Source organism: Anopheles coustani, chromosome 2 (genome assembly GCF_943734705.1).
Source record: "Anopheles coustani chromosome 2, idAnoCousDA_361_x.2, whole genome shotgun sequence".
NCBI lineage: Eukaryota > Metazoa > Arthropoda > Insecta > Diptera > Culicidae > Anopheles > Anopheles coustani.
Genome location: NC_071289.1, coordinates 59,064,572 through 59,087,184, shown reverse-complemented (window position 1 = coordinate 59,087,184; position 22,613 = coordinate 59,064,572). Strand labels below are relative to the sequence as shown.

General features: G+C 42.7%; 1 protein-coding gene across 1 annotated transcript in view; it reads right to left on the bottom strand.

Moving 5' to 3' along the window:
* LOC131264731 (uncharacterized) overlaps positions 1-22,613 on the bottom strand; it is an 85,938-nt gene that overhangs the window by 6,824 nt on the left and 56,501 nt on the right. The window contains exons 4-9 of the mRNA XM_058267001.1: positions 19,336-20,030; positions 17,884-18,100; positions 17,297-17,676; positions 12,365-12,487; positions 4,376-4,876; positions 2,777-2,899 (exon numbers count right to left, since the gene is read on the bottom strand). Coding sequence (XP_058122984.1) covers positions 2,777-2,899; positions 4,376-4,876; positions 12,365-12,487; positions 17,297-17,676; positions 17,884-18,100; positions 19,336-20,030 — 2,039 coding nt within the window. The remainder of the gene's footprint in view (positions 1-2,776; positions 2,900-4,375; positions 4,877-12,364; positions 12,488-17,296; positions 17,677-17,883; positions 18,101-19,335; positions 20,031-22,613) is intronic.

The following is a 22,613-nucleotide window of genomic DNA, read 5'->3' as shown; positions in this document are numbered from 1 at the left end:
CCATTTTCCCATTCGCTTGAGGGAGGTGAATTTTCCAGCATGCGGGATTGGTATTTTTGGAACATTTCTGCCCACCCGGCTTGTCGGCACTCTGGTCGGTGTGTGTGTTTGTGTGTGTTTTGCGTGAGCAATTATGCGAGAATTTCAGCGACACAGGGCGCGACCACAAAACGATTCCTTCCGCGCCACTTCAAAGGAGCGGCGAGGGAAGGGCCGACACTGGGAGCGTAATTACTGCTGACGGAAAATTTTGGAATATTTGCCTAATGAGCCGTGGCGCCGCCGGGGTCCTTGATTTCGTCAAAACCCTCGCCAAACGAAACGGACACAATGCAAACAACCTCGCGATCGTGGCCGGTTCGTTCGTTTTTCTTTTGGGAACCTCTTTTCTGGTGTAACATTTGCATCGCGAGTAAGAAATGGAGTGAATGGGCCAAATTAAGACGAGCTTGGACAGCATTTCACCGCCATTTAGTGTCCTTTGTCACTGACGCAAACTTTCCTTGTCAAACAGAACCTTTCCGAGAATCTGTGGAGGACAGTTTCGTGTAAACTTGCTTCGCTTCAGCAAACGCGAAGGCTTGGCCAACTTACCACAACCATTAGCGACGCGGGCTTTTCCGAAAGGTGCAATTTAAACAATTCAATTAATTTCAAATCGCAAATTAACTTTCCATTTCATTATGCCCAGCGGCCGATTGGGACCGATGCAATCCAACGGGAAAATATTTGCTTTCACTAAACTCCAACTGTGCCGACTTAGCGCACCATTTTTAATTCGACTCGATTTTCACCATCAATTGTTAAAGCCTTCAAATTTTACTGGCCATAATTCGAAAGCACACAAAAAATTGCTCTCATTCGCCGTAATGTCACGAACTTTAGCGACGCTGATCGAACTTATTTATGATTCGCCCTCTTACCGGTCGGTTTTTCAATTTGAATTGATTTTGATTTCCCATTTCCATTTATCGCCTCCGCTCCGGATTGGGTATCTTTTGCCTAACGGACTGGAATGGAGCGATTTTCATGCTTACCGCTTTACCTTTCCACCGGCATTTCCCGGGGTTCCGTTTGATGGAAGGAATGATTTCTCGATAAGCAAACACTTCATTCATTGCTTTTCTTTCCTCCTGGCTGTCGACGCTGACTTTCGGTTTTCATTTTATTTTTTCGGACCAAGTGAAGATTGTTGATGTTTAAAATTGTCTTCCAGAAGAACAAAGCAACAATGGATGGCCCAGCGAATCATGGTCGTTTTATGGTGTTTTTATTCAGCGCCTTTCTGTCGACACTCTAACGACGTCGTTTGTCAACTCGGTGTTCGAGAAGGGATGGTCACGGTCAGATATGATGAAGATTGGACCGGTGACAAATCTAACCTTACCATGCCGGAGGGAGGGTGGGATGATAGCTAACGGTCCAAAGTACAATTAATCAACAATTTAGAGAAAGCAAAAGCTGAAGGGGACGTGTTTTCAATTTCTAATGTCGGCCCCATTTAGAAACGTAATAATATTCATCTCAACCTGGCGGAAGTGGTTGTAAATTATTTGGCATCGTGATACGGCGGACGATTTCTAATTGCATCCCGGGCTGAGTGCTTAGGCAACGATTGTAAACTAATTTGTCAACAGATACTCAGGCCGGAAAATCCCGCTTCGGAGATTGTCACACAATCGTGTTTCGTGCTGTTTATTAACTTTGCCGAACGTCCTTTCGCTTCAGCGTCCCTACAGTCCTCTTAATGATGTAATATTTTATCCCATTTCCATCCCGCAGTCTAGGACCCCGGGGGGACCCTCAAGTGTTTTCATCCTCCCGGAAAACCTTTGGGAGGAATAAATCATCATCCCGAGAACGACCGCGCGCCCTTTGCTTTCCGAGACGTTTTTCTTCCTTAGAGCAAGAGGGCGGAGAGCTTTCAGGAAGAAGTGACCAGTAATCATATCTTGATATCTAGAACTAGGAAGCGGAAACTTCATAGACTCAACCACGGGACGATGCGTGTGCGACGGGCAAGATTAAGATATCGTTCTCCACTACCCCAAAGGTCCGTCGCCAAACCGAACTGAAGAGCTTGTTGTGGCGTGAGATTTCCGTTTACGGTTCGGTGATAAATTTCGGTTCAGCTGGCCCGAGGTTTCACACTCCACACCGAATGCTAAAATGGCACGACGCTGAATGTGGCTATCGATGGGTTTGAGGGAGAATTTTCCACACAGGACGCACCGTAGCGAGATGAGAAAGCGTGACGGGTTTTCCATTAGCGTACGCCGCCATAAATCAATGGGTTGGCTATCGAACGGTAATTAGATTATGATAAATGTTAATATAATTGTTCCGGGTACGTGAGCCGAACCCGGTGTAGTCTGGACCCCCCGGAGGGCAACCAGCGCCGTTGTCCGACAATGGAAGCAGCATCTCGGCAGGAACCGAACACAAAGACGGAATTGTTGTTTCGAGGGGCTCATGGTTCGCCGGAACATGCTATGATAAATTCTTCCGTGTGCTCCAACTGCGAGCAAGTCCTGCCTCCTTTGAGGCGCACATTACACATTGTCCGGTTTTCTATTGTCTCTTCGGGTGCTCGGCAAGCTTGTACTAGAAACTTGAACAAGAACCACCCTGTGAGACCCGCGTCTCTGAGTGTTACCTCCTCTTGCCCCACTCACAGCATGGAACATCGTAGTTTGATGTGCACTAACGGAAGCACAAGAGCGTCGATACTCCGGTAGTCCTAGCTCATGTGACGTTGGCGCTTCGGTGTACTTACCCAGGCAGGAGCGCTTGTCCAGGTCCAGTTTGAAGCCGTACTTGCAGGAGCAGTAGTGGCTTCCGTCACTGTTGATACAGTGTTGCTGACATCCGCCGTTCGCGACGCTACATTCATTGGTGTCTGTAAACGCAACGGTGTGAAAAATTTATTAGAGAAGACGTTCTACATTGTACGAGCTACAACACTGTTTCTATGTGTCAGGCGAGCCAGGGTGATGAAAATAATAATGCGAATTTGTTTTTTTTTTCTTGTCGCGTTTCGAGCAGCTGTTGTGGTTTGTACATGCAAGCGGAAATCTTAATTATTTAAATCAGAAACTGATAAAATATAATTGGTAGATTAAAACCATCACCACAAAAAGATGCGGTCAAGTGGTAGATGGAAAATGTTACAAATGATAGTTCTTATTTTGTGTAACGACTTGCTCTATCAATGACTGGCACTATCGCCCATTGACTCTTTTCTGAACGGTTTAACCGCAAGGCTGCTAAGACAAAAAATAGTCCTTTCTCTAATCCTAAATAGTCACTCAGATATTTTCACGTTGTAGTGTAATATGTGTTTTTATTCTCATTTGAAATGTATGCATTAGGCAAGAGCTAACCTAACACTAATCTAGCCTTAGACTTACCTTCTGTTATAATGATCCTAATGCATGTAAGAACGTGATACTAGTTCGTGTGACTCATTTGTATCCAAATGGTTATTAAACACTGAACCAACATAGATTCAGTTAATACTTTTAAATTTACACATCCTCAGTACGACGCTAAAACCTCAATACGGGACACCAAAGCAAAACCAGTAGAATCGAGAAAGCCTCTCCGACATATAAGCATTGAATTTTTCTCCTGACGGATTTATAGCAAAACGTTGTATTTTTCGCCACATTCCGATGCATTTTGCCCGGGTTAGATTAGATGGTGTCAAGTATAGGCGAATAAATATGTATACTAGTAATAGTACTTTAACTCATCGCATATTCGCATAGCACCTGTTTGTTGGAGCTTCAATCTCCAAATGTACAAGTTACTGAATATTATAGCACCAATTTTATGGGGCTTAGTTTTTGTGTTAGTCTCTTAGGGTTTATTTTGTTACTTGGCGTAACGACTTCTTCGGTCATGCATGCCCATTAGGGGCCTACAAGACTTATTCCCTTTGTGTACGTGAATAGTCAGTCCCCTCGTACAGGGGAGGGTCCGGTCTCGGTTGGGATTCGAACCCACGCAGTCGAGGGTTTATTTTAGGTGCTTTATTTCTCTCGTTCTTTTCTTTTAGTCCACAGTTCTTTCTTATTTTCATACAGCAGAAAAGCTGCTAAAATAAGAACTGTGACTGTTTTTTCCATCGGTTAATTTTCCACCAAATAATAATTGGAAAAAAGTAGTTAGAAAAAAATATTCTGGTAAGATCCCAACTGCGAGGCTACCAGTATGAATTAAATCTTAGTTATTGCAAACGTAATATGTAAAATTATTTATAGTCAAAATACCTATTACTACGTGTACTATTGCTACTACTACTACTAAAATACTTGAAGCAGCAATCTGCCCTATATCTCATGGTAGGTTTTAATCTCGCGCCACGACTCACCTTGGCAGTCACCCATCGTCGTGTTGAAATGGTATCCCGTCGGGCAGAGCGAATCGTAGTCCGGCTGTTCGTATTGGTCATCCTCACCGCCGTCAGCCTCCCGCAGCTGTCCACCGTCCGCCTCGGGGTTGTCCGCTTCCTGCCCGCCCATCTCACACCGGAACGATCCGACCGTATTAACGCACCGGCCCGGACAACGGTGTTCGCGCGGTATCGAGTGCTGGTTGGCGCACTCGTCCACATCCACACACGTCTTCCAGTCCTCGTCCAGCATGTAGCCCTCGGGGCAGACGCAGAACGCGCGCCCGAGCGTGTTGAGGCAGGTGTGTGAGCATCCACCGTTACCGACCGTACACTCGTCGATGTCCTCGCAGCTGTGACCGTCCGGTGCGAGCCGAGTGCCGGGCAGGCCGTCGCACGTGCACCGGTAGCTGCTCCACGTGTTGATGCACGTATCTTGGCACGGCCCGTGACCGTTCCGCAGCAGGCACTCGTTGACGTCTGTCGAGGGAAAACCGGATGAAAGTTTCGTTCAGAGCCGATATCGATAAGCTCTCTCTGATTGGCGATGGAGAAATCGATGCGGTTACTAAACCCTCCACGAGCAGCGAATCTATTTGATTTGTTACGACGCAAGGCACCAGCGGATATGAGTCACGCTCATCTAGGCTGCCTACCCCTCCCGTAGGGATCAAAGGAAGAAAGAAAACCGAAACCCAACAGATAAGCAAATGCACGGCCAGCTTTTTAAGGATGAAAACGACAAAAAAGGAACGCTTTTCTAAACATTTCCCTATTCAATCTCAATCCTTCGTGGCCGGACCGTTCTGTTGGAGGGTTTTTGAAATCGACTGTTTTTCCCAACCGGTACGGCAAGCCAACCATCACCACACGACACACGACAAAAAACGAGGAAAGCTTCGGATGGAAACCTCTCCCGCACTGATGATGTTGGCAGAAAGGATTTCATTCCGGGTGGCCAAAAATGCAATCAACGCATGCCGGCAACAACCGTTGGCGCCATCGAGCCCGATGCAAACATTCATCGGGTGCATATGAATCAATGCGGCACCATCAAGTGATGATGAACTTCGACTTCACACCGACTGGCCTGGCTGAAGGTGTTCCGCATGTGCAATGTAGGCGCTGCCCTTGATCTTTCACTCTGCTTCTCCGACGGTACCCTGCATCTAGTGTGTTTTGCTGCATGGGCAGGATACATGAAACCGAAAAAAGACCATTCGGAGGAAAATCCAGCACGAGTGGAAATGGGCTCCGAAAAACAAATCGCTCCGATATTTTCAGTGGTTAGGAATTTTCCCGAAAGAAACGAAAGTTGTTGAATGGGAAGTAAACAACACCAACGCAGATGGATGCTGGCACAAATATTGCTGTGTGTGAGTGAATGCCCGGTTGAGTGTTAATAAAAGCCCGAAGTGAATTTTTTCTTCCCTCGCGATCCGTTTTTCTGTGGGAAACCCCTGAAGCCAAACAAGGAAACCTATCGTCAACGTTGGTGAGCCATTTTTGGTAGCCGCAATTGCAGCAGCTGTTGCTGAATGCAATTTCAATAGAAACAATGAGCATGTGAATGGAAAATAGGAATTTAGAATGGATTTTTTCCTCGTCTAGCATTCCCATCCGGTACTTTACGATTGTGGTCTTGGTTTTGAGAAAATTTGTTTACTCGGTGCAATAGAACGACTTTTTTTACCTTTCGTTGAAACGCTCCCGAATAGTTTTGCGGAATGCATTTATGAAGGAATTAGTGGTTGTTTGTGAAAATATTCACAATTTACTTTGATGATATGATTTCAAAATCTTTTTCATATACATTTCAATGAAAAAAATAGTATTTTCGTAACAAGGTTTTCCAAAAGTTTTGTATTTCTTGTTTAGAAAACCCTACAATGGGCAAAACTTAATGGGACCAGTTATATCTGAATACATAGAAAGATTAAATAAAAATCATTTCTATTCGACTCGACTAATTAAAATGTTCACTGAATAAATGTATGAAATATTTAAACTGTAAATGCTCTACAAAAGTTAGTATTACCTATGTATATGATGACAGTTCTCTTACTTCTCTGTTATTGATTTTTAGTCACCTTCCAAATTATATATTAAATAATCGTAAAAGTAAGGTTTTTGAGGGTTACTCCACTACTTGGATAAAGTAACCATTAAATAATCGTAAGTGTAAGGTTTTTGAGGGTTACTCCACTACTTGGATAAAGTAACCCACCAAAAGTGATCCAAAACCTTACTTTTGTATGGGACCCCACCTAACGCGCATCCCGTTGCATTGCATTGGTCGCATTAGAAACAGGCTCGCTTGAGGGGAAATCGAAGGATCGCTATAGTAACCAAAGATTACTTAAGGGGAAATGAAAGGACCTCTTTAGGAGAAATGGAGGGTTACTATAGCAACCGGCTTACTGAGGAAACTATCTCACCTGAGGAATCCTGCCAGCCTGGAGTGAGGGGGAACCGGTTTATTGAAACGGTTTTAAAAATTGGAGAGTGAAAACAATACAATTGCTCAGCTCCTATCACGAAAATTATTAACCGCGTTCAATTGAATATGCGTCTCAGGATTACAAGAGACCAGAAATGTATCTTTTAACATGGTTTCAGAAAAATCAAAATGCAAACAATGAAAGTAAAACATAAAAGCGATAAAAAAATCCTTTACAATGCGAAGTAGGACACAGGTAACAAACGTTAAAACATATGCACAAAACACAAAACACAGCTGCACACAAATTACCCGCCTTTTCCAAACCAAATTAATTGGCCATTGACGATTCCCAACCTTTTTTTGTGATTTGGTGTCCAAAAAAACCGTTTTTTAAATAGCCCAAATCAGTAACAAACTAAAACCGGGCAATGTTTTTAACTCATGATAGCCATGAGACGTAGTTTCTTCCTATTGAGCTAAGGTTCTTCAAACCGGGATCAGGTTTAGAGTGGGTTTTATCTATTGAATCAACTGCATTCACTTTAGTATATTTTAATGCAGATCACACATGAAACATGACCCCGTATAACCAGGCCTGTAGTGCGGAAAGCGAAAATCTGTTGTAGATTTCGAGTCGAAACCGACAATTATAATTAAGGAGATATTTGAATTTGTCATAAACCAACCAGTTAGCCAATATCGTATCAGAATAACCGGGATATAAAATAGTATCTCACAAATTGTTAGAGCGACTGATTTTTTTACCGGGCTAAGGCTTTTAATGGAAAAATTATCCTGGGATTTAAGTTTACTCGATTCAAATAAATAATTCTCTTCAAAACATAGGCTCATCCAACCGGGCTAAGAATTTTACGACCTCTGTACAACGCATTCCTCAGACTCAGGACTAATGTTTCAAAGAATAATTATAACCTGGTGATTGGATTGATTTACATTCCATTGTCATGGCATGAGCCAGCAATTGGGCCAATATCTTATCAGAATAACCGGGATTAGAATTTTCCACATACAGATTGATACAGCTTGAATCTTCAAACCGGGCTGAGGCTTTGAGTTAAACAGCCTTTTTATTTACCGAATCTACCGCATAAACTTTACTAGATTTTAATGCAAATTCTTCATCAAAATGGGCCCGTGTAACCGGGCCTTTTAACCTAGTTTAACTAAACAATGGTTTCGGTGTGAGCTTGATAGCTATACATCATCATAAACGCGAAGTAACAATACAAAAACAGCACCCGTACTAATCACTCTGTTAAAGAATCAACAGAACAAAAATTATTGGTTTTATAAACGGCATCTGTTAGTAAGAACTCCAGCTTTAAGATTAGTTCATTGGTTATTTTAAAGGTTTCAAACTGTATATAAAAATCTTTTCATTTAATATACAAATTTTGATTAATAAAAACATTGATCCCTTAGATTTTATTTACTTTCGGTACAACTTACAGGAAATTTTGTCCTTTTATATGATCGAAAATTGATTATTTGAGAAGTAATACATTCTGCCTCACTGTGAAGGTGAACTTTTCCTCTTTACTGGTATGGTGCATTTTGCCACAGCACAAGTGCATTTTGTTTTAAGCAGATTAAGTTCAACAGATCAAGTTTTTTCAGATCTATAAAAAATTGAACTTTTAAGAAATTGAAAAACGCTTGATTTTTTTAGCAAGCAATTTGATGACAAGTAACTAATTTGATACTTAATTAACTAAATTAATTTATAAAATCAACAATCTCTATCAAAGTTCATTGAAAACTAAAAAGTTTTCCATATTTTTATCCCAGGAAATCCCTATTTGGTTTCGTTTGAGATTAAATGTTTAGCATTTTAAATATAGTTTTAGAAACAAAGTGGCGAAGTAGAACCAAAAACCCAGTACAGGTTTTTTTTAATAAGATTACCAGCCACATTTTTTCAAAGCTTGGCTACGAAAGTTAGCGTTGTGTTTGTCATGGTTATTGAAGTCTTTTAAAGTCGTTTAAAGAAAAGAATGTATCGATATTATCGTCATTGAAGCTAGCACAAGCATTTCACAGATAGGTTTTGTAACTGTGCACAAAAATTGGTTGTGTTGAAGCGTTTGAATGAAATGTTGTTTAACAACGGGTCACTGAAATCTTATAACGATAAGGTACCCATTGTCAAATTTGCAACCACTAATCAGTGTGATACAAGTATTCTATTACTGGACTTCAAACGATAGGAATCACAACTAAATGACATCACTTAATCTGAGTTATGTCTAATAGAAAAAAGTCAAATCCACTTACAAGATAAAACCCAAACAAATACGATCCTACGCTGAAGCTCATTTACCAAGCTGTCATCGTGTTCCGGTGCCGAAGAACGACAAACTACAGCACCACCGGTCGAAGCTGGTAAGGGCAACGGATGTTGAACGTCATACTGCCAGTGGACGACAACAGTACACCCGCAAACACCGACGTCACTAGACGCCGGAAAAGGGCACTGCAATCTCCAGCAAGCCAACTCTGGCAAAGGCATAAACTGCAGACAAACTTGCAAATGGTGGTCAAATGTCGTGTGAGAACCTCGAGGGAAGACCATTACCGACACGCTCAACACTGGTTTTTCATTACGGGCAGGATTGGGGGGTGTGAAGAACGCTTCCTGATTGTAGATAATCATTAGTGAGATTGAATTCCGGAAGGACATTCACCGTGGTCAAGCTCCAGTAATCTCTGGGCAAGTTTGGACGTTCCGGTTTCGGGTCCAGGGTGTGCCAACTTGACCTGAAGAAGGACACCCTGTTGCTATTGCACTGCACACACTAGCAAAGAACGCACAAACAGATTGAGTAAGGTATGTACAACATGAGATCATGTTGCTGCAGCTCATTGAACCGCAATCACAATGTAACGCAACCTTTTGCCCTTGTAGCATGTACGGTTACTGCTCGGCCGTTAATTGACTGGGAAAATGGCAGCAAGGATGCAGGACGATAACATGTTGGAAGCTCAGTGGGTGGAAGCCAGTTGTACATTGGACTTCTGTTTAGAAGGGCATTTGATAGTGAACATTGTGAAGCTTTTTTTCAAAAATAAACCAACAAACTTCAGGTTTAAATTGTCATGAGAATTGAATAAACTTTCACCCAGAAGCGAAACCGGACGGAAATATAACTATCCTGCACAACAACATCCCGCAGATAACAAAAGCGAATCAAGCTGACAGTCCAACACAAAGCCAGCAGTTGCTCAGAACAACAACAGAATCGATTATCAGACAACGCCCACCAGGATGTACAGAAAACAACAAAACCATGAGCCCAGTTGTACAAACAATTAGACGACCAAACAACTATTCCGTCTCATGCAACTCACGGGGCAGACTGAGGTAAACCACCGACGCCGGCGGAAGAGGCTCGAGAGGACGGGGGCGATCATTTCCATCGAAAACTTTTATCTTTTGCGCAGCGAACCACAGCACCACACTTTTATGGTGCAGTTTCGTTCGTAAACTTTTCGATCCTAGTAGCGGGTGCTTCCCTGGCCATCCCGAGGTGCTCGAGCTGGATGCGGCTTTCCCGGTGGGTGTGATTGGCGGAATCCGATTGGTTAAAGCCTTCGCTCCTTCCGCGTTGGCGTTGGAACAGCGGACCGAACGGGCGAACGGGGCTACGGGTCTACCAAAAAGCCACCGAACGGATTGAGCGAAGCGGGGTGGCCGTACCCGGGGGGATGCACTGCAGTTGGGTTGGTCTGGGGAATGATCGAGTTGAGCTGCACCCACAAAGTCCAGCCACCGGGTTTGGCGAAAGCGTCAGGATTAAAGCAAATCGTTACCAAATGCGAAAGGATGAATTCCACGCTCAACCCAACGTTTGAGGGTAAAATCTGACGCAGTTTTTGTTGGTATATTTTAAACGTGGCTGGAAAATCATTTTCATAGAGGAAAAATCGATGCATTTACACATCAGCAAGCTAGAAATGCGTAGAGGATTAAATAATTGTCAATCTATTTTGATGAAACTCAGAAGTAGGTCTTAGCTACTATTAGATAATCATGCTAACTAGTTCACCGAAGCTGAATTGTAACCGAGAAAATCCTCCATTCATTTTTATCGTTCGAAACAAGCAAGCCAAAGGGCATGATAATTGAAAAATAGGACAACATTTTTTAAATTCAATTTAAATATGAATATTTCGAATTAAATTGTGTCATAAACATCCATTGACTTAACCTTTAATTTCACTCCATCGTTGCTGAACATGAACCAATTTTATCCCCGATTCACACAAGCGCAAAGCAATATAAATCCTTTTCATTTTCAACGCTTCCTTTCTCCCGTCCGGGAACAACTCGTGTGGGGATTATCAGCAACTGTCATTTGGTGGGATTAAAACATTGGACTGCCGAAAGTATCGGAATTTTCTCCTACCAAATTGGATTAAATCCCGGCGCTAGTCCCTACTGAAAAAAAGGATTAATTCATGCACATAATCGACGTTCTTAAAAGTCGCAATGAAAAGCCTATAATTCTGGATAAAAGGTTCGCAAATAGGATTTTTTTTGCATGGAACGAACGTGAACGGATTATTTCAGCGGTTGCCGAAAGGATATGCTGTCGATGCAAAATCGAGACAGCATCGGCTGCTCCCGATTGTTGTAAATAAATGAAAATAAAGCGTTTTGTCGGAAAAAAACATCTCATGCAGAATGTGTCGTCATGAAACACGCTAGAAAAGTTTCTTCGTCGTCTTTCCAAAAGCGGTGGCTTTGCTTTGTGTTTTGCGCACCATTGTGGCTTCAGAAAAAAAGGAGAAAGGATCTGTTTCTTAAATTTCCTAAATACAAGAGAAACATTTCTCCCATTCGAATAGTCAGCCAGAATGTTTTGTACCGATTTCAGATCCCTGCCCTATGAGAATTCGAATCTTTGGGTCGGCAATGTTTTACATAAGCGCATTCCTACCACGTCAACCAATTCTGGGATTGTATGAATAAAACGGGAGGTAAGATTTCAATGTATTCTGTACCAATATTGGCTCTTTAAACATCGTTTGAAAAACAAGAGCGATCGATTCTAATTTACAATCAATTTAAATTCTTTGGACAATAGTAATTATTCCTGAACAGTAGCCTCGTTTTTGTCCCAATTTATTCCTAAGACTTCCTATATTGCCAATAGTTTCATCAATAATAATCAACCGGTACATCTCGATACTTTCGATAGCAACACCAAGGAACAGCTAGCTACCAGGAGATGCAAATACAAAAGATGCACTACCGGAAACGAAAAACTTTTTTGTTTTTCTCTTGCAGGATACATTGAAAAGGATGGATCCAAACTTTAACCAAACACTATCGATCTATTTTGAGTTTCATCGGTCTTGCTTGTCCGCAATAAACTTAACCTATGCCAGCCGGCGTGGCTCGTTTTGCAAATTGCACTTTGTGAGCGAAGCATATCCAGTTTCTAGGCTAGGCAACAGGGTCCTCGCCGGGGAGATGATGCTGCTGGAGACGGAAAACCTACCCATGCATTTATTATTGTCAGTAACTCGCAGTCCTCGGGGGCATTTGCATGTAAACGAACCGATCGTGTTGGAGCAGCCGTACTCGCAGACGTCGTCCCCATACTCGCTGCACTCGTTGATGTCTGTCGGAAAAGGTTTGGGAAAAGAGATGAAAATAAAAATAAAATGCACTGTTAGCATATGACAGGGGTCGGGAGAGAACAAACGGCATTTACATCGCGTTGGAAACTATACACCACTGAGCCTGGAAAACACGATGGAATAACGAAGTGGTTGTTTAATTGCTCTCCTTGACAACGGAAACGAAAAGTGAATATTAATAGGCAAAAGTTGGAAAAGCAAAAAAGTACATCCGGATACTTTTAGGAGAATTATGCAGGTAAAAAAACAATGAATTGATGCATTTGTTGACCATTGCATCGGTTCCAATCAATTCAAATAATGAATTTTTGTTTCTTTCGAAGACTCGATTGGATTGAGATACAAAAATTCTTGAGAAATCCAAAACAGATTAAATGAATTACTCTAAATTTTCATTTAAAATGTTTTAAATATATGACGTTCAAGTTGTCCATTAAAACGGTTTCCAAATTTTAATTCAAGTTCGGTTTATTTAGAAGTGAATGCAATTTTAGAAATTTTTTAAACAAGACTTTGTTTAAATTTATCAATTAAGTCTTAAAACGTTTAAGACATACAACGGGGTTTATAAATCAAGCACCGAAAAGAATTTGTCTCGAAATTAGTTGCATCTCGCATTATAAAAAAAGGCCGAAATGGAGGAATCAGGTTCAAAATATACATACATTTTCCAAAGTAAACAATGGTGCGTAATGAACCTACCACACCTCAAAACTTCACAAAAACTCAAAATTGAGCATGTTCTGCCTGCTGCATACAAACTTTCAAATTATTTATCTATGTATAACTCGAGCATACATATAACATATTCAATGAGTTTAGAAAACCAAATTCTAATTTCTATTTGATTATTTTGTTATCTACTTATCAAACGTACTAAAGTGATCAACTTTAATATCAACCAATCTGATAATTCAGTTAGCTACAAGGATGATGTTTTTTACGATGAGTTTACTGTCGTGTTGAAAAATATTATAAAATTCAAAGTTAGGAGTTGCAATATTGTTGGAGCGATTTTGTTCTACTTATAGACCAGACGATATGCAAGTTCCTAGAAGTTGATAGCAAAAACTATTTTTAAAGGAACTTATTGCTTTCTTAACCCCTAAGATTTATCGACCTAATACGCTTCGCATTAGGACGGTGAGCGATCGGAATCAGTATATCTATCGTCCTATATAAGAGTCTCTTCAGCCAAAACTACGTCTTCTCCCATTGTCTCCACACTGTTCCCATACATAATTTTGTGCTCCATCGTCAAGAGCCCTAGGTGCCAGAAGCTGATGTTATTTATGAAAATTCAATTCCATTCTGAAAAATGGCAGCATATTCAAAATTCATTACTCAAGTCATGGAACATCGCCGCTCCGGCTATCTCGCAGGCAAGGCGTAGGACGATCGACAGTTTTAGTTCTTGGTCGATTGTCAGCAAGTCTGTCGAAGTGTCATTTATCACCGACCGGCCTGGCGGACACGGGCAGCGCAAGGTGGGGACGCACCGTCAGTGATGCCTTAGCGCTCTCTAGGACACTTCCGCACGGCTCTAGAGTGTCCGTGTAGCTCTCGAGACAACGAGAATAGTCGGTGCGATCCAAGAGGTGTGCAGAGATTTACGATTAGCCACACTCGTTTGTGGCTACGGTGTGAATATTGCCCGGCCTTCCCTTGCCAGCATATACTGCAAGTGCCCTGCAGCAGTTGGCGCTGATAGGATGGATCCAGGATTTGTGTGTATGTGTGTATGTGTGCTTTTTTACTTTTTTCCCTCAGGTTCCCACCATTCATCAAGACGTCGCCAGTCAGGTTTTCTCCCGTTCGGAGCGCTGTTTAGCACTCTGTCTAGGTACCGGCAGCTTTCGGCGTCCGAGTGATGCGACGAACCTTCAATGGTCTTCCACGATAGTTTGAGGCCACAGGACCAAGCGGATCATTAATTTAGGTCGCATATGGTGCTAATAACTTGAGGGCATCTGACAGCTCCTGTCCACAGCAGGGCATGCAACGTGAGTGATTAAATATTGCTTTATTCATGAGATTTGCACCGATGCTCACTATTCATCCGTAAATTCTGAGCATAAAACTTTTTTCAAGTGAACTTTAATATTTTAATGTGAATAACATTTGTTCAGTTCCATATAAAATTAAATCTAATGCTCTAAATCTGACGACCAGCAGAAAGTAAGTAGTAAGTTCCTGGGTCACAGAAACCTATGTGACTAGTCATTGATCCCGAAATTTACGTTGAAGAAACGTTACTGGTTAGAAGACCGACAAATCGACTGGCCAATAAAGATCAACTCTCGACAAAATGGTGGCTGATGTGTGGTAAAACCGTAAACCGTAAAAAAAACAAGTTCCAACGTACTGATGCTGATGGCAGACGACACCGCAAAATGGTAAGTGAGACGTTTCCCGAGCGCTTGAATTATTTATGCGTCATGTTTCACGAAACCAACCTAGACGACGACCACCGACGAAACCGAATACTCCCCCCTCCCTCCCCTTCCATTACGGCGATGGGAATACATTTTATAGGCACGTCCGGCGGTTGTTCTGGAGACGCGGCCCGAAAGAGATCCGACCTGCGGTAAACAGTGAGTGGAGTTGACGGTTTCAATAAAAAGCTTTTAGGTGGGACGAGCCACAACGCTTCGTTCTGTCAACGTGCTCCTGCGCGTTGCCCTGGTGGTCATTTGTGGACACTTTGATGTCTGCTAGTACTGCTTAGCGTTACTATCGTCTTATGGTTTGTTAACGGCGATATTGCATTTGGTTACTGTTAGGTGGTGGAGGCGCATGGTTTGTCGATTGCGACTTGTAGTCTGGTCTCCAAACTGTCATTCTACCGAGATCTCATAAACCTACAACCTGCAATTTTAATGATTCCTAGAAAAACAGTGGCTTTGATGTTATATTTCAAATAAGTTATGATTATATCAATCAAGCTCTTTTCTTTCCCAGAATAATAACCATCTTCGAAAATGTTTGAATTTAAATCCTTCTTAAATTTTTTATCTATTTTCTCAAAAACTACCGATCATCTGTAATAAAAATAAAGCTTACTCATAGAATGATGAAAGTAGTGTTGTTATATCCTAAAATACAATAATATTTTTGCTTATTCAACTTTATTTCCATACGCAATAATAAAATGAACATAACTTCAAACGGGTACGAATTCATTATTCCCCGTGACGAGTATTTTTCATTTACATTTATCTCCAATCAAGCACCCAAGATGGAATGAAGTCAATACAGAGCATTGTCGACGGACCAAAAAAACCCACGCCGTGACCGTTAAGACAAGGGTCGAATCGAAACGGATCCAGCAACAAATCGCTGGTCGCCGTTCCGCACCACCTCCACCAGGCGGAAATGTTCCGTAACGTGGGCAGATCCTGGTCCAAGACCTTCCGATAGCGGGACGAACCGAACCGCGCGCTAACGACCCAAAACAGTCCGGTAAATAATACCGTTCCATCAAACATGAAAGTGGAGCGCTTTAGGGGACACCAGTAGGTCCACTTTTTCTTGGTCCAAGTTTAACTGTGAGTAAGGCAGTCTAACTACAGATAACCACGGGGAAAGCAAAAACACTCTCGCTAAGAGTTAAATCGAGAAAAAAAAGGTTGCTAAGACCTTCTTGGGTGGAAAAAGAGAAAAGCAAGTGCGGTTGTGGTCAGCGGGATGGGGTTGAAATTTTAATTACCACAAAAGCTACGGGTAGCCACAGCTGGCGAATAAATCATTCCACAGGCAAAGGCGACACACACACACACCCAGTAGAGGCTCAGATCGTGCAATCCGAATTTTTCTCATACCCTCACACATACACGCACACAATCACACATTTTTCAATTGTTCTTTCCCTCGAGGCCAATCTATACGATGCATTACAGTAATTGAATTTTCCACCCAGCGACCACAAGGACATTTTGTCATTTTGTGTTCGATGGCTACTCTCCCCTTTTCGCTCGCCATTTTCAATAATCGAAAGAAAACTGTGTCCGTATCCCACACGATCGGCGGAACGTGGGGAAAAAATGCGATCAATTAAAATTTTGAATTTAATGCGCCAATAAATAATTTTTCGAAAAAGCAACGCGATCCGAATAACAAGAAAGAAGTTTGCTTTATTCTTGTACTTCTTCTATGATGTTTTTTTTTTCAGTTGTTCCTAAAATGGAAAGCCAAAATCTCTGCGCTAACGAACGGTCGCTTTAAATTGGACAAACCAATCCCAAAGGAGTTGAGACCTTCCGGGAAACCGGTCACTGGGGGGGAAAGCGAGCGTTACCACCGTTTCAAACGGAGCTGGGATTTTTGTGCGCCAGCTTTGAAAAACCGGTCACCACAAATGGAAGCTCGAAACAACACAAATAATTCTCTGGGAAAACCGAAATCCCCATCCCTGGCGCCTCCCCCTCTTTGGGAAGGTTGACATTCATGAGCGGCGAGACGTTGCCGACCGTTTTTCGGGGCGACCATCGTTAGGAGCGCTGATTAATTACTTGCACGAGCGTACCGAAGGCGGACCATAAATTCAGCTAACCTTCCGTTGGTTTTCCTGTTTGCGGGGAAAAATTGGAAGGCGGTAAGCTTCGCTCTACGTATCGTTTATTTCCGACGTCACAAACAAAGCGAAGCGTAAAATCAACGATGCTGCAGATTGGCTGAAAAGTGTTGCCCAGCAGAAAGCGAGCGAATGGGGACGGATAAGAAAGGACTCGAAAAGGACACGTCAACCCCTCACCCTCTCCATCAACCCAAGCGGAACGGGATGCACTCACCTACACACCGATGGTTGACCATTTTAAATCCTTTGTAGCAGGAGCAGACCGTGGTGCGGTTCGACCCACCGTTGGCCTGGGAACCCTCGCCCGGTACCGGCACCCGATGGCAGGCCTGCGGACACCGATGGTCCTTTCCGCAGGAACCGCCCTCTTTGCCCCCCTGCGCCGCCGGCCTCGTCTTGATCCGCACACAGGCAGGCCGTTTGCCGATCCAGCGTAATCGGCGGCAGACCAGGTTGGCGTTGGCGATGGCACCGGTCGAGGTGACCGGAGGTTGGTCCGTACCACCGCCACCATCCTTCGTCCTGAGGCGGTAACCCAGCCGGCAGTGGTATTCCGCCTCCAGGAAGGAGTTTTCCAGGCCGTACAGATCATTACTGGAAATCGATCGATCGAAGCGCGCGTACAGCATGAAAATAGAAGAAGTGGAAGATGAATGAGATGAAAAACAAAGAAATACTTCTTTGATCCGCCACACTGGAAGGTTTCTGTTCTCAGCCCGTCCACCCTTTTTGATCTTATCGTGGAGGAAAAATCACAACCAAATTCACCCACCCCCTCCAGTGACACACGGTTGAACCTACCGCAAATATTTGATGTCAGCGTTGGCAACGACCGGAGCCGGGATGAAGTCGTCCTTCATGCAGGACAGGTCGCCCGAGATGATGACGCGCGTCACGGACACCGTCTCCGTGCCGTTGTGGTCGTCTGCCGGGAAGGTAACCGTGTTGGCGCTGGACGCCGTCACGCTGGGAGGCGGTGGTGGCAGCGGTGGGCCCGGCATTTTCCGCTGACCGTTTGCTGCACGAGAGGGAAGATATGGAACGCAGATTAGAGATTAGTTTTTGCGTACGTTTTTTCGTTCGGATAAAAACGGATTTCTAAGAAACAGGGTTTAAAAAGCGATATTGAGAAAATCCCCCACATAATTTGCCCAGTTGGTTCCGTTACGTAAGTTGAAGGTCCTTCTGTTATGTATTCTTTATGGTATCGCTTTATACTAAAAACTGAACTCATGTTTGCGTTCACCTCTAATTTTATAAGATGTACATAGATAAGCCTACAAGGCCAATTTACCGTAACATAAGACAGATTTTCACAATCAGTTCGAAAACCTTTAAATTGACATCTGCTCAGGTTTTAGGGAAAGACTGATATTTACAAAATATTATGGGAAACATTGTAGGTATACAAAATACAGGATTCTCGAGGGCTTTTCTCTAATAATTGTGATTCATTATGGTTTGGTTCACCTATTCTTTGTCTCGAGATGAAATGGAGATACAAGTGTCTTATAGGATGGTTATTGCTAGAAAAAGAAAGCTGCCATTTAAAAGAATAACAACTGCTACGAATATGATCATAAGAAAACTAAAATTTTAGTTATAAAAAATCAGTGCAGACTTGTTGAGATTACAATTAATTGGAAGAACGTGTAATCTTGTGTTACTTGTTGTATACAGTTCGGTATATAGGGCACGCAAGTTGTTTAAAAGTTCTTCATTGTTTAACCATTTAATTAGGAGTCGTATCCTGTCTATTGCAATGCAGCATTCAATTTTTTAATAAATGTAAGTAGTATGAAGTCTAACACTATTATACCAAATTATTCATGCAATCTAAGTCTTATCGTATTGTACACATAATTGAAATTATAGTGAATGTTTCTTTAATGTTAACTGTTTTCCTTTTCATTATTTATTAAATTTTCCATTTGAATGATCATAAAATGTCCTATAATTATTACTGTATCAACAAAAGCATAAAATATTTAACGCAATGAAGGACAATTATTAAATAATGTATGAGAATGATTCCGTAAGTAAACAAAAAAAGATGTAAACTTCAAAGCCGTTGGTACTTAATGGCCTTATCACACCAAACATCCGATTCCCTTTGTTCGTCCGCGAACGATTTCTTGCGCAAACATCGTAAACTGACTCCTAATACGCTTTTATCTGCTTTTATGCCGGAATGAGGCACGTGAAACCTTCGGCAAACATCCGCCGAGGGTCGCGTTGGACAGGGGCACTCACCTTTCTTTAATTGCTTCCGCTGTTGATTATCGCGTTTCCTCTGATCGCGTTCCCATTGGCGCTGTTGCTGCTCGGTCTGCGCGTTCCTCGGGTTCGGGTTCACCGTGGGAAGAATTTGCATAGCCGGAGGGCTTCCGTCCGCACTCCCAAACACCAGGTGACCACCGTCTCCGACCAGCACCGGCGGAGGCGGAAACGCGACGAACGGAGGTCGCTGCCCGGGTGTCCCCTTTTTCCCCGCTTTGATCCTCCCTGTGGTGGTTGAGGGCGGTGCCGGTGGCATTGTCGTTTCCTTCCATACGTCCACCACCTCCACCGAGCCGGGCGGGACCTGTGGGCGCGCGATTTGCCGGATTTCCGTCGGATTGTCCTCGGCACCGGATGCCACATCCTGTGCCGCGACATCCCGAGAGTCAGCGGGAAGCTTCAGCCAGCGACCCTCGGCACCGCCCGTCAGACCCTCGATGATGCTCGCGTCCGGCTCGCCGTCTTCGTCCACCGGCACGCCGACGAGCGTCACCGGAAGCAGCTTGATCTTCTTGTGCTTGTGCTTCTTGTGGGCTCCTTTTCGTCGGCGACCTTTTTTGCCGCCCCGTTTGGGGCTATTCCGCGTTTCCTGGGCGTCGGTGCCTTCACCATCGACGCTACTGCTCCTGCTGCTGTCCAGTTTGATTGAGCTGCCGTGAAACCGGTCTCTGCAAAAGGGACGAATTGAAAACACAGGTTACACCGGTATGCGGCGATACGAACGGGAGTAAATTAGATTCGACCCTTTCCAGCGAGGAATCACGCGAAAGCATCCTGAATTTGAGAGGCAAATAACACACTGTAAATACACGAAGGCAAACGAAAGGTATCCTAAGACCATCCGGATGTAGCCATCGGCCGAAAACGACATAAAAAGACCACCCCGTCCTATACAAACAACGAGGTCGCTTTCCAAGGCACTACAGGAAAAGTAAATGAAAATCAAACGAACCCTTTTTCTTCAGCTGTACACAAGATGCAACACAGTTTCTAGCTTACTGAATTCAACCGTATCTTTTACAAGTTAAAGATTACTTCATTGAAAATAAAAATAATTAAAGTTGATTCATTACAAGAGCAAAGATTTATAAAACGATTTTAAAAGGCAAACGATCGGATCTAAAAACCTACAATTAACATAAAGAGGTTTTAACAGTGAAACATGGTGTGCCTCTGGGTCTCTTATTTATATGTCATGTTAACACATCTTCAAAAGTTATAAGAATTGATTGAGTATTTGTTTTTAGTGTCTCCTCATCAGGTACTGACATTTGAATGGTTCAAATCTACAAATATTAACAAGCAGTTTGCATGCACGATTGAATGTCTTTAGACTAATCAGGACAGTATGCATATGGATATGATTCGTCCTCAACGCTAATTAGTGAGCGTAAAAGTTTGCCACACTTATCATTATCATCTAGGAAACGGACCATCTTTTCGCATCGTACTTTCACACAAATCTTCATTACTTCCCGACGACGTATGCCAATAAGTTCACCGTCATTAAAACTCTCTCCGTCGGCTCACCTGTCAACCGGTTCAACATCGCGGGCTCAAGCCGACTTACCGCAGGAAAACTTGCCGAAAGTTTGTTTAATTTCATTTCGCATAAAATTAGTGGCCAAATGAGATCATAAACCAAAGCCGGCAAAAGTCATTTCCGAAGTTGAGACCCGACGTTGGCAAACAGTGGCGGCAAGAAGTCAGGAAGCAAGTTTTCACCTGCACGATTAACCTCGTTTGCGCAAACAAAAACCTCAACTGGCTCGAAATGAGCATCGTCACCCGGTTGAAATAAATGACAGCGGATGAGCGCCCCCGGGACGGCGTCATTTGAAGTTGGCGGCTTTGGGGGGGAAGGGACTGGTTGAAGGGGTTGACGTTAGGATCAAAAGGATTCGCTCTAATTGGTTTCGTACGTGATTAGAACCCTCGTAATCTTGCCCCTGTCTGTCGCGGCAAGATGGATCGGGGAATCTCAGTCGGCCAAGGAAGGAAATACGTCACGTCAAATTACATCACGTCACAAGAGCTTGCCAACGCGGGTTACGATGATTGAATTGGGCCGTCGGGGTGTCACATCTCCAGCTGTTGATGAATTTTTAAGCTGATCGTTCACACATCAACCTCAGGTCGAACTCTTCGTGCCATCGTTAGCACGTGATTATTGGGAGAATGTATATTTCCGGTGGTAGTTCTTTTCCGTTTCAAATTGCCAAAGTTTACTCTACAAATGATTTGAAGAAGTTGAAATGTTTCGTCAGTTACTTTGTTTTTGTTTTTGTGTTTAAATCACAATAAGTAACCGATGGCTTCATGCAGTAAATTGCAGTAAGTATGCGATTGTCTCAAAATTCCTCATTATCGGACAAAAACAACTATTAAAAAATTCCTCCAATCCTATTTCTAAGCCTTGTATATCGAACAAATCAACAACAAAACAAAATTCTATGAACAAATTGAATTAGGTATCGAACTGTTCCACCACAATGTAGATGTTATCAATTCATATTCCATGGGCATTTGTGTTTTTTGTATTTTAATAAACGTTCAAAGATTTTCTTCGAAACGATTGGTTTGTTGGTTTGTCGTTCATTCGTTTTAATCCCTAATTGATCACTTTTTGATGGAGAATTGTTTACGCATTATACAAATTATAGTGCCATTAGAACAGTCTTACAAAGCCATTACAGCTTAATGAAATAAACCTAGTTGTTTTCTAGAAACAAAATGCAGACATAAATTAAACGTCATATGCCCTCGACAAAGGATACTAAAGTTCAAAATTTCCATAATTTCATACAACTGTACCTCACGGTTGGGTTTTCTCGGTTTCGTGCAAATTGAAGTATTGTTTGCTGAGAGTCTCAGACTAAATAATTTCATTCTTCAACCTCCCACGTGCACGTGTGCAGAATAATACATATCTGAAAATGTCTGCAAATGACTTTCCCAAAATTGCAAATTGCGAAACCCTTATCTAGGAAAACATTTTCATTGTATTTATTACTCGAAATCCTGCTACCAACTCATTCAACTCCTGAAAGGGTATATTTCTTTACTCATACGCCGATCCATCATGCTGGAAAACATTCCGCCGGGATCGAGTTGCTGAGTTGAACGGATTTATATTTTCATAAATTATTCTTCCGGATCAATCACCGAAAGTTCGTTAGTGCGAAAAAAGATTAAAATGAAAATATTTTTCCATGACCTCTTGGCTTTCAAAATCTACCGCGTAGGACCGA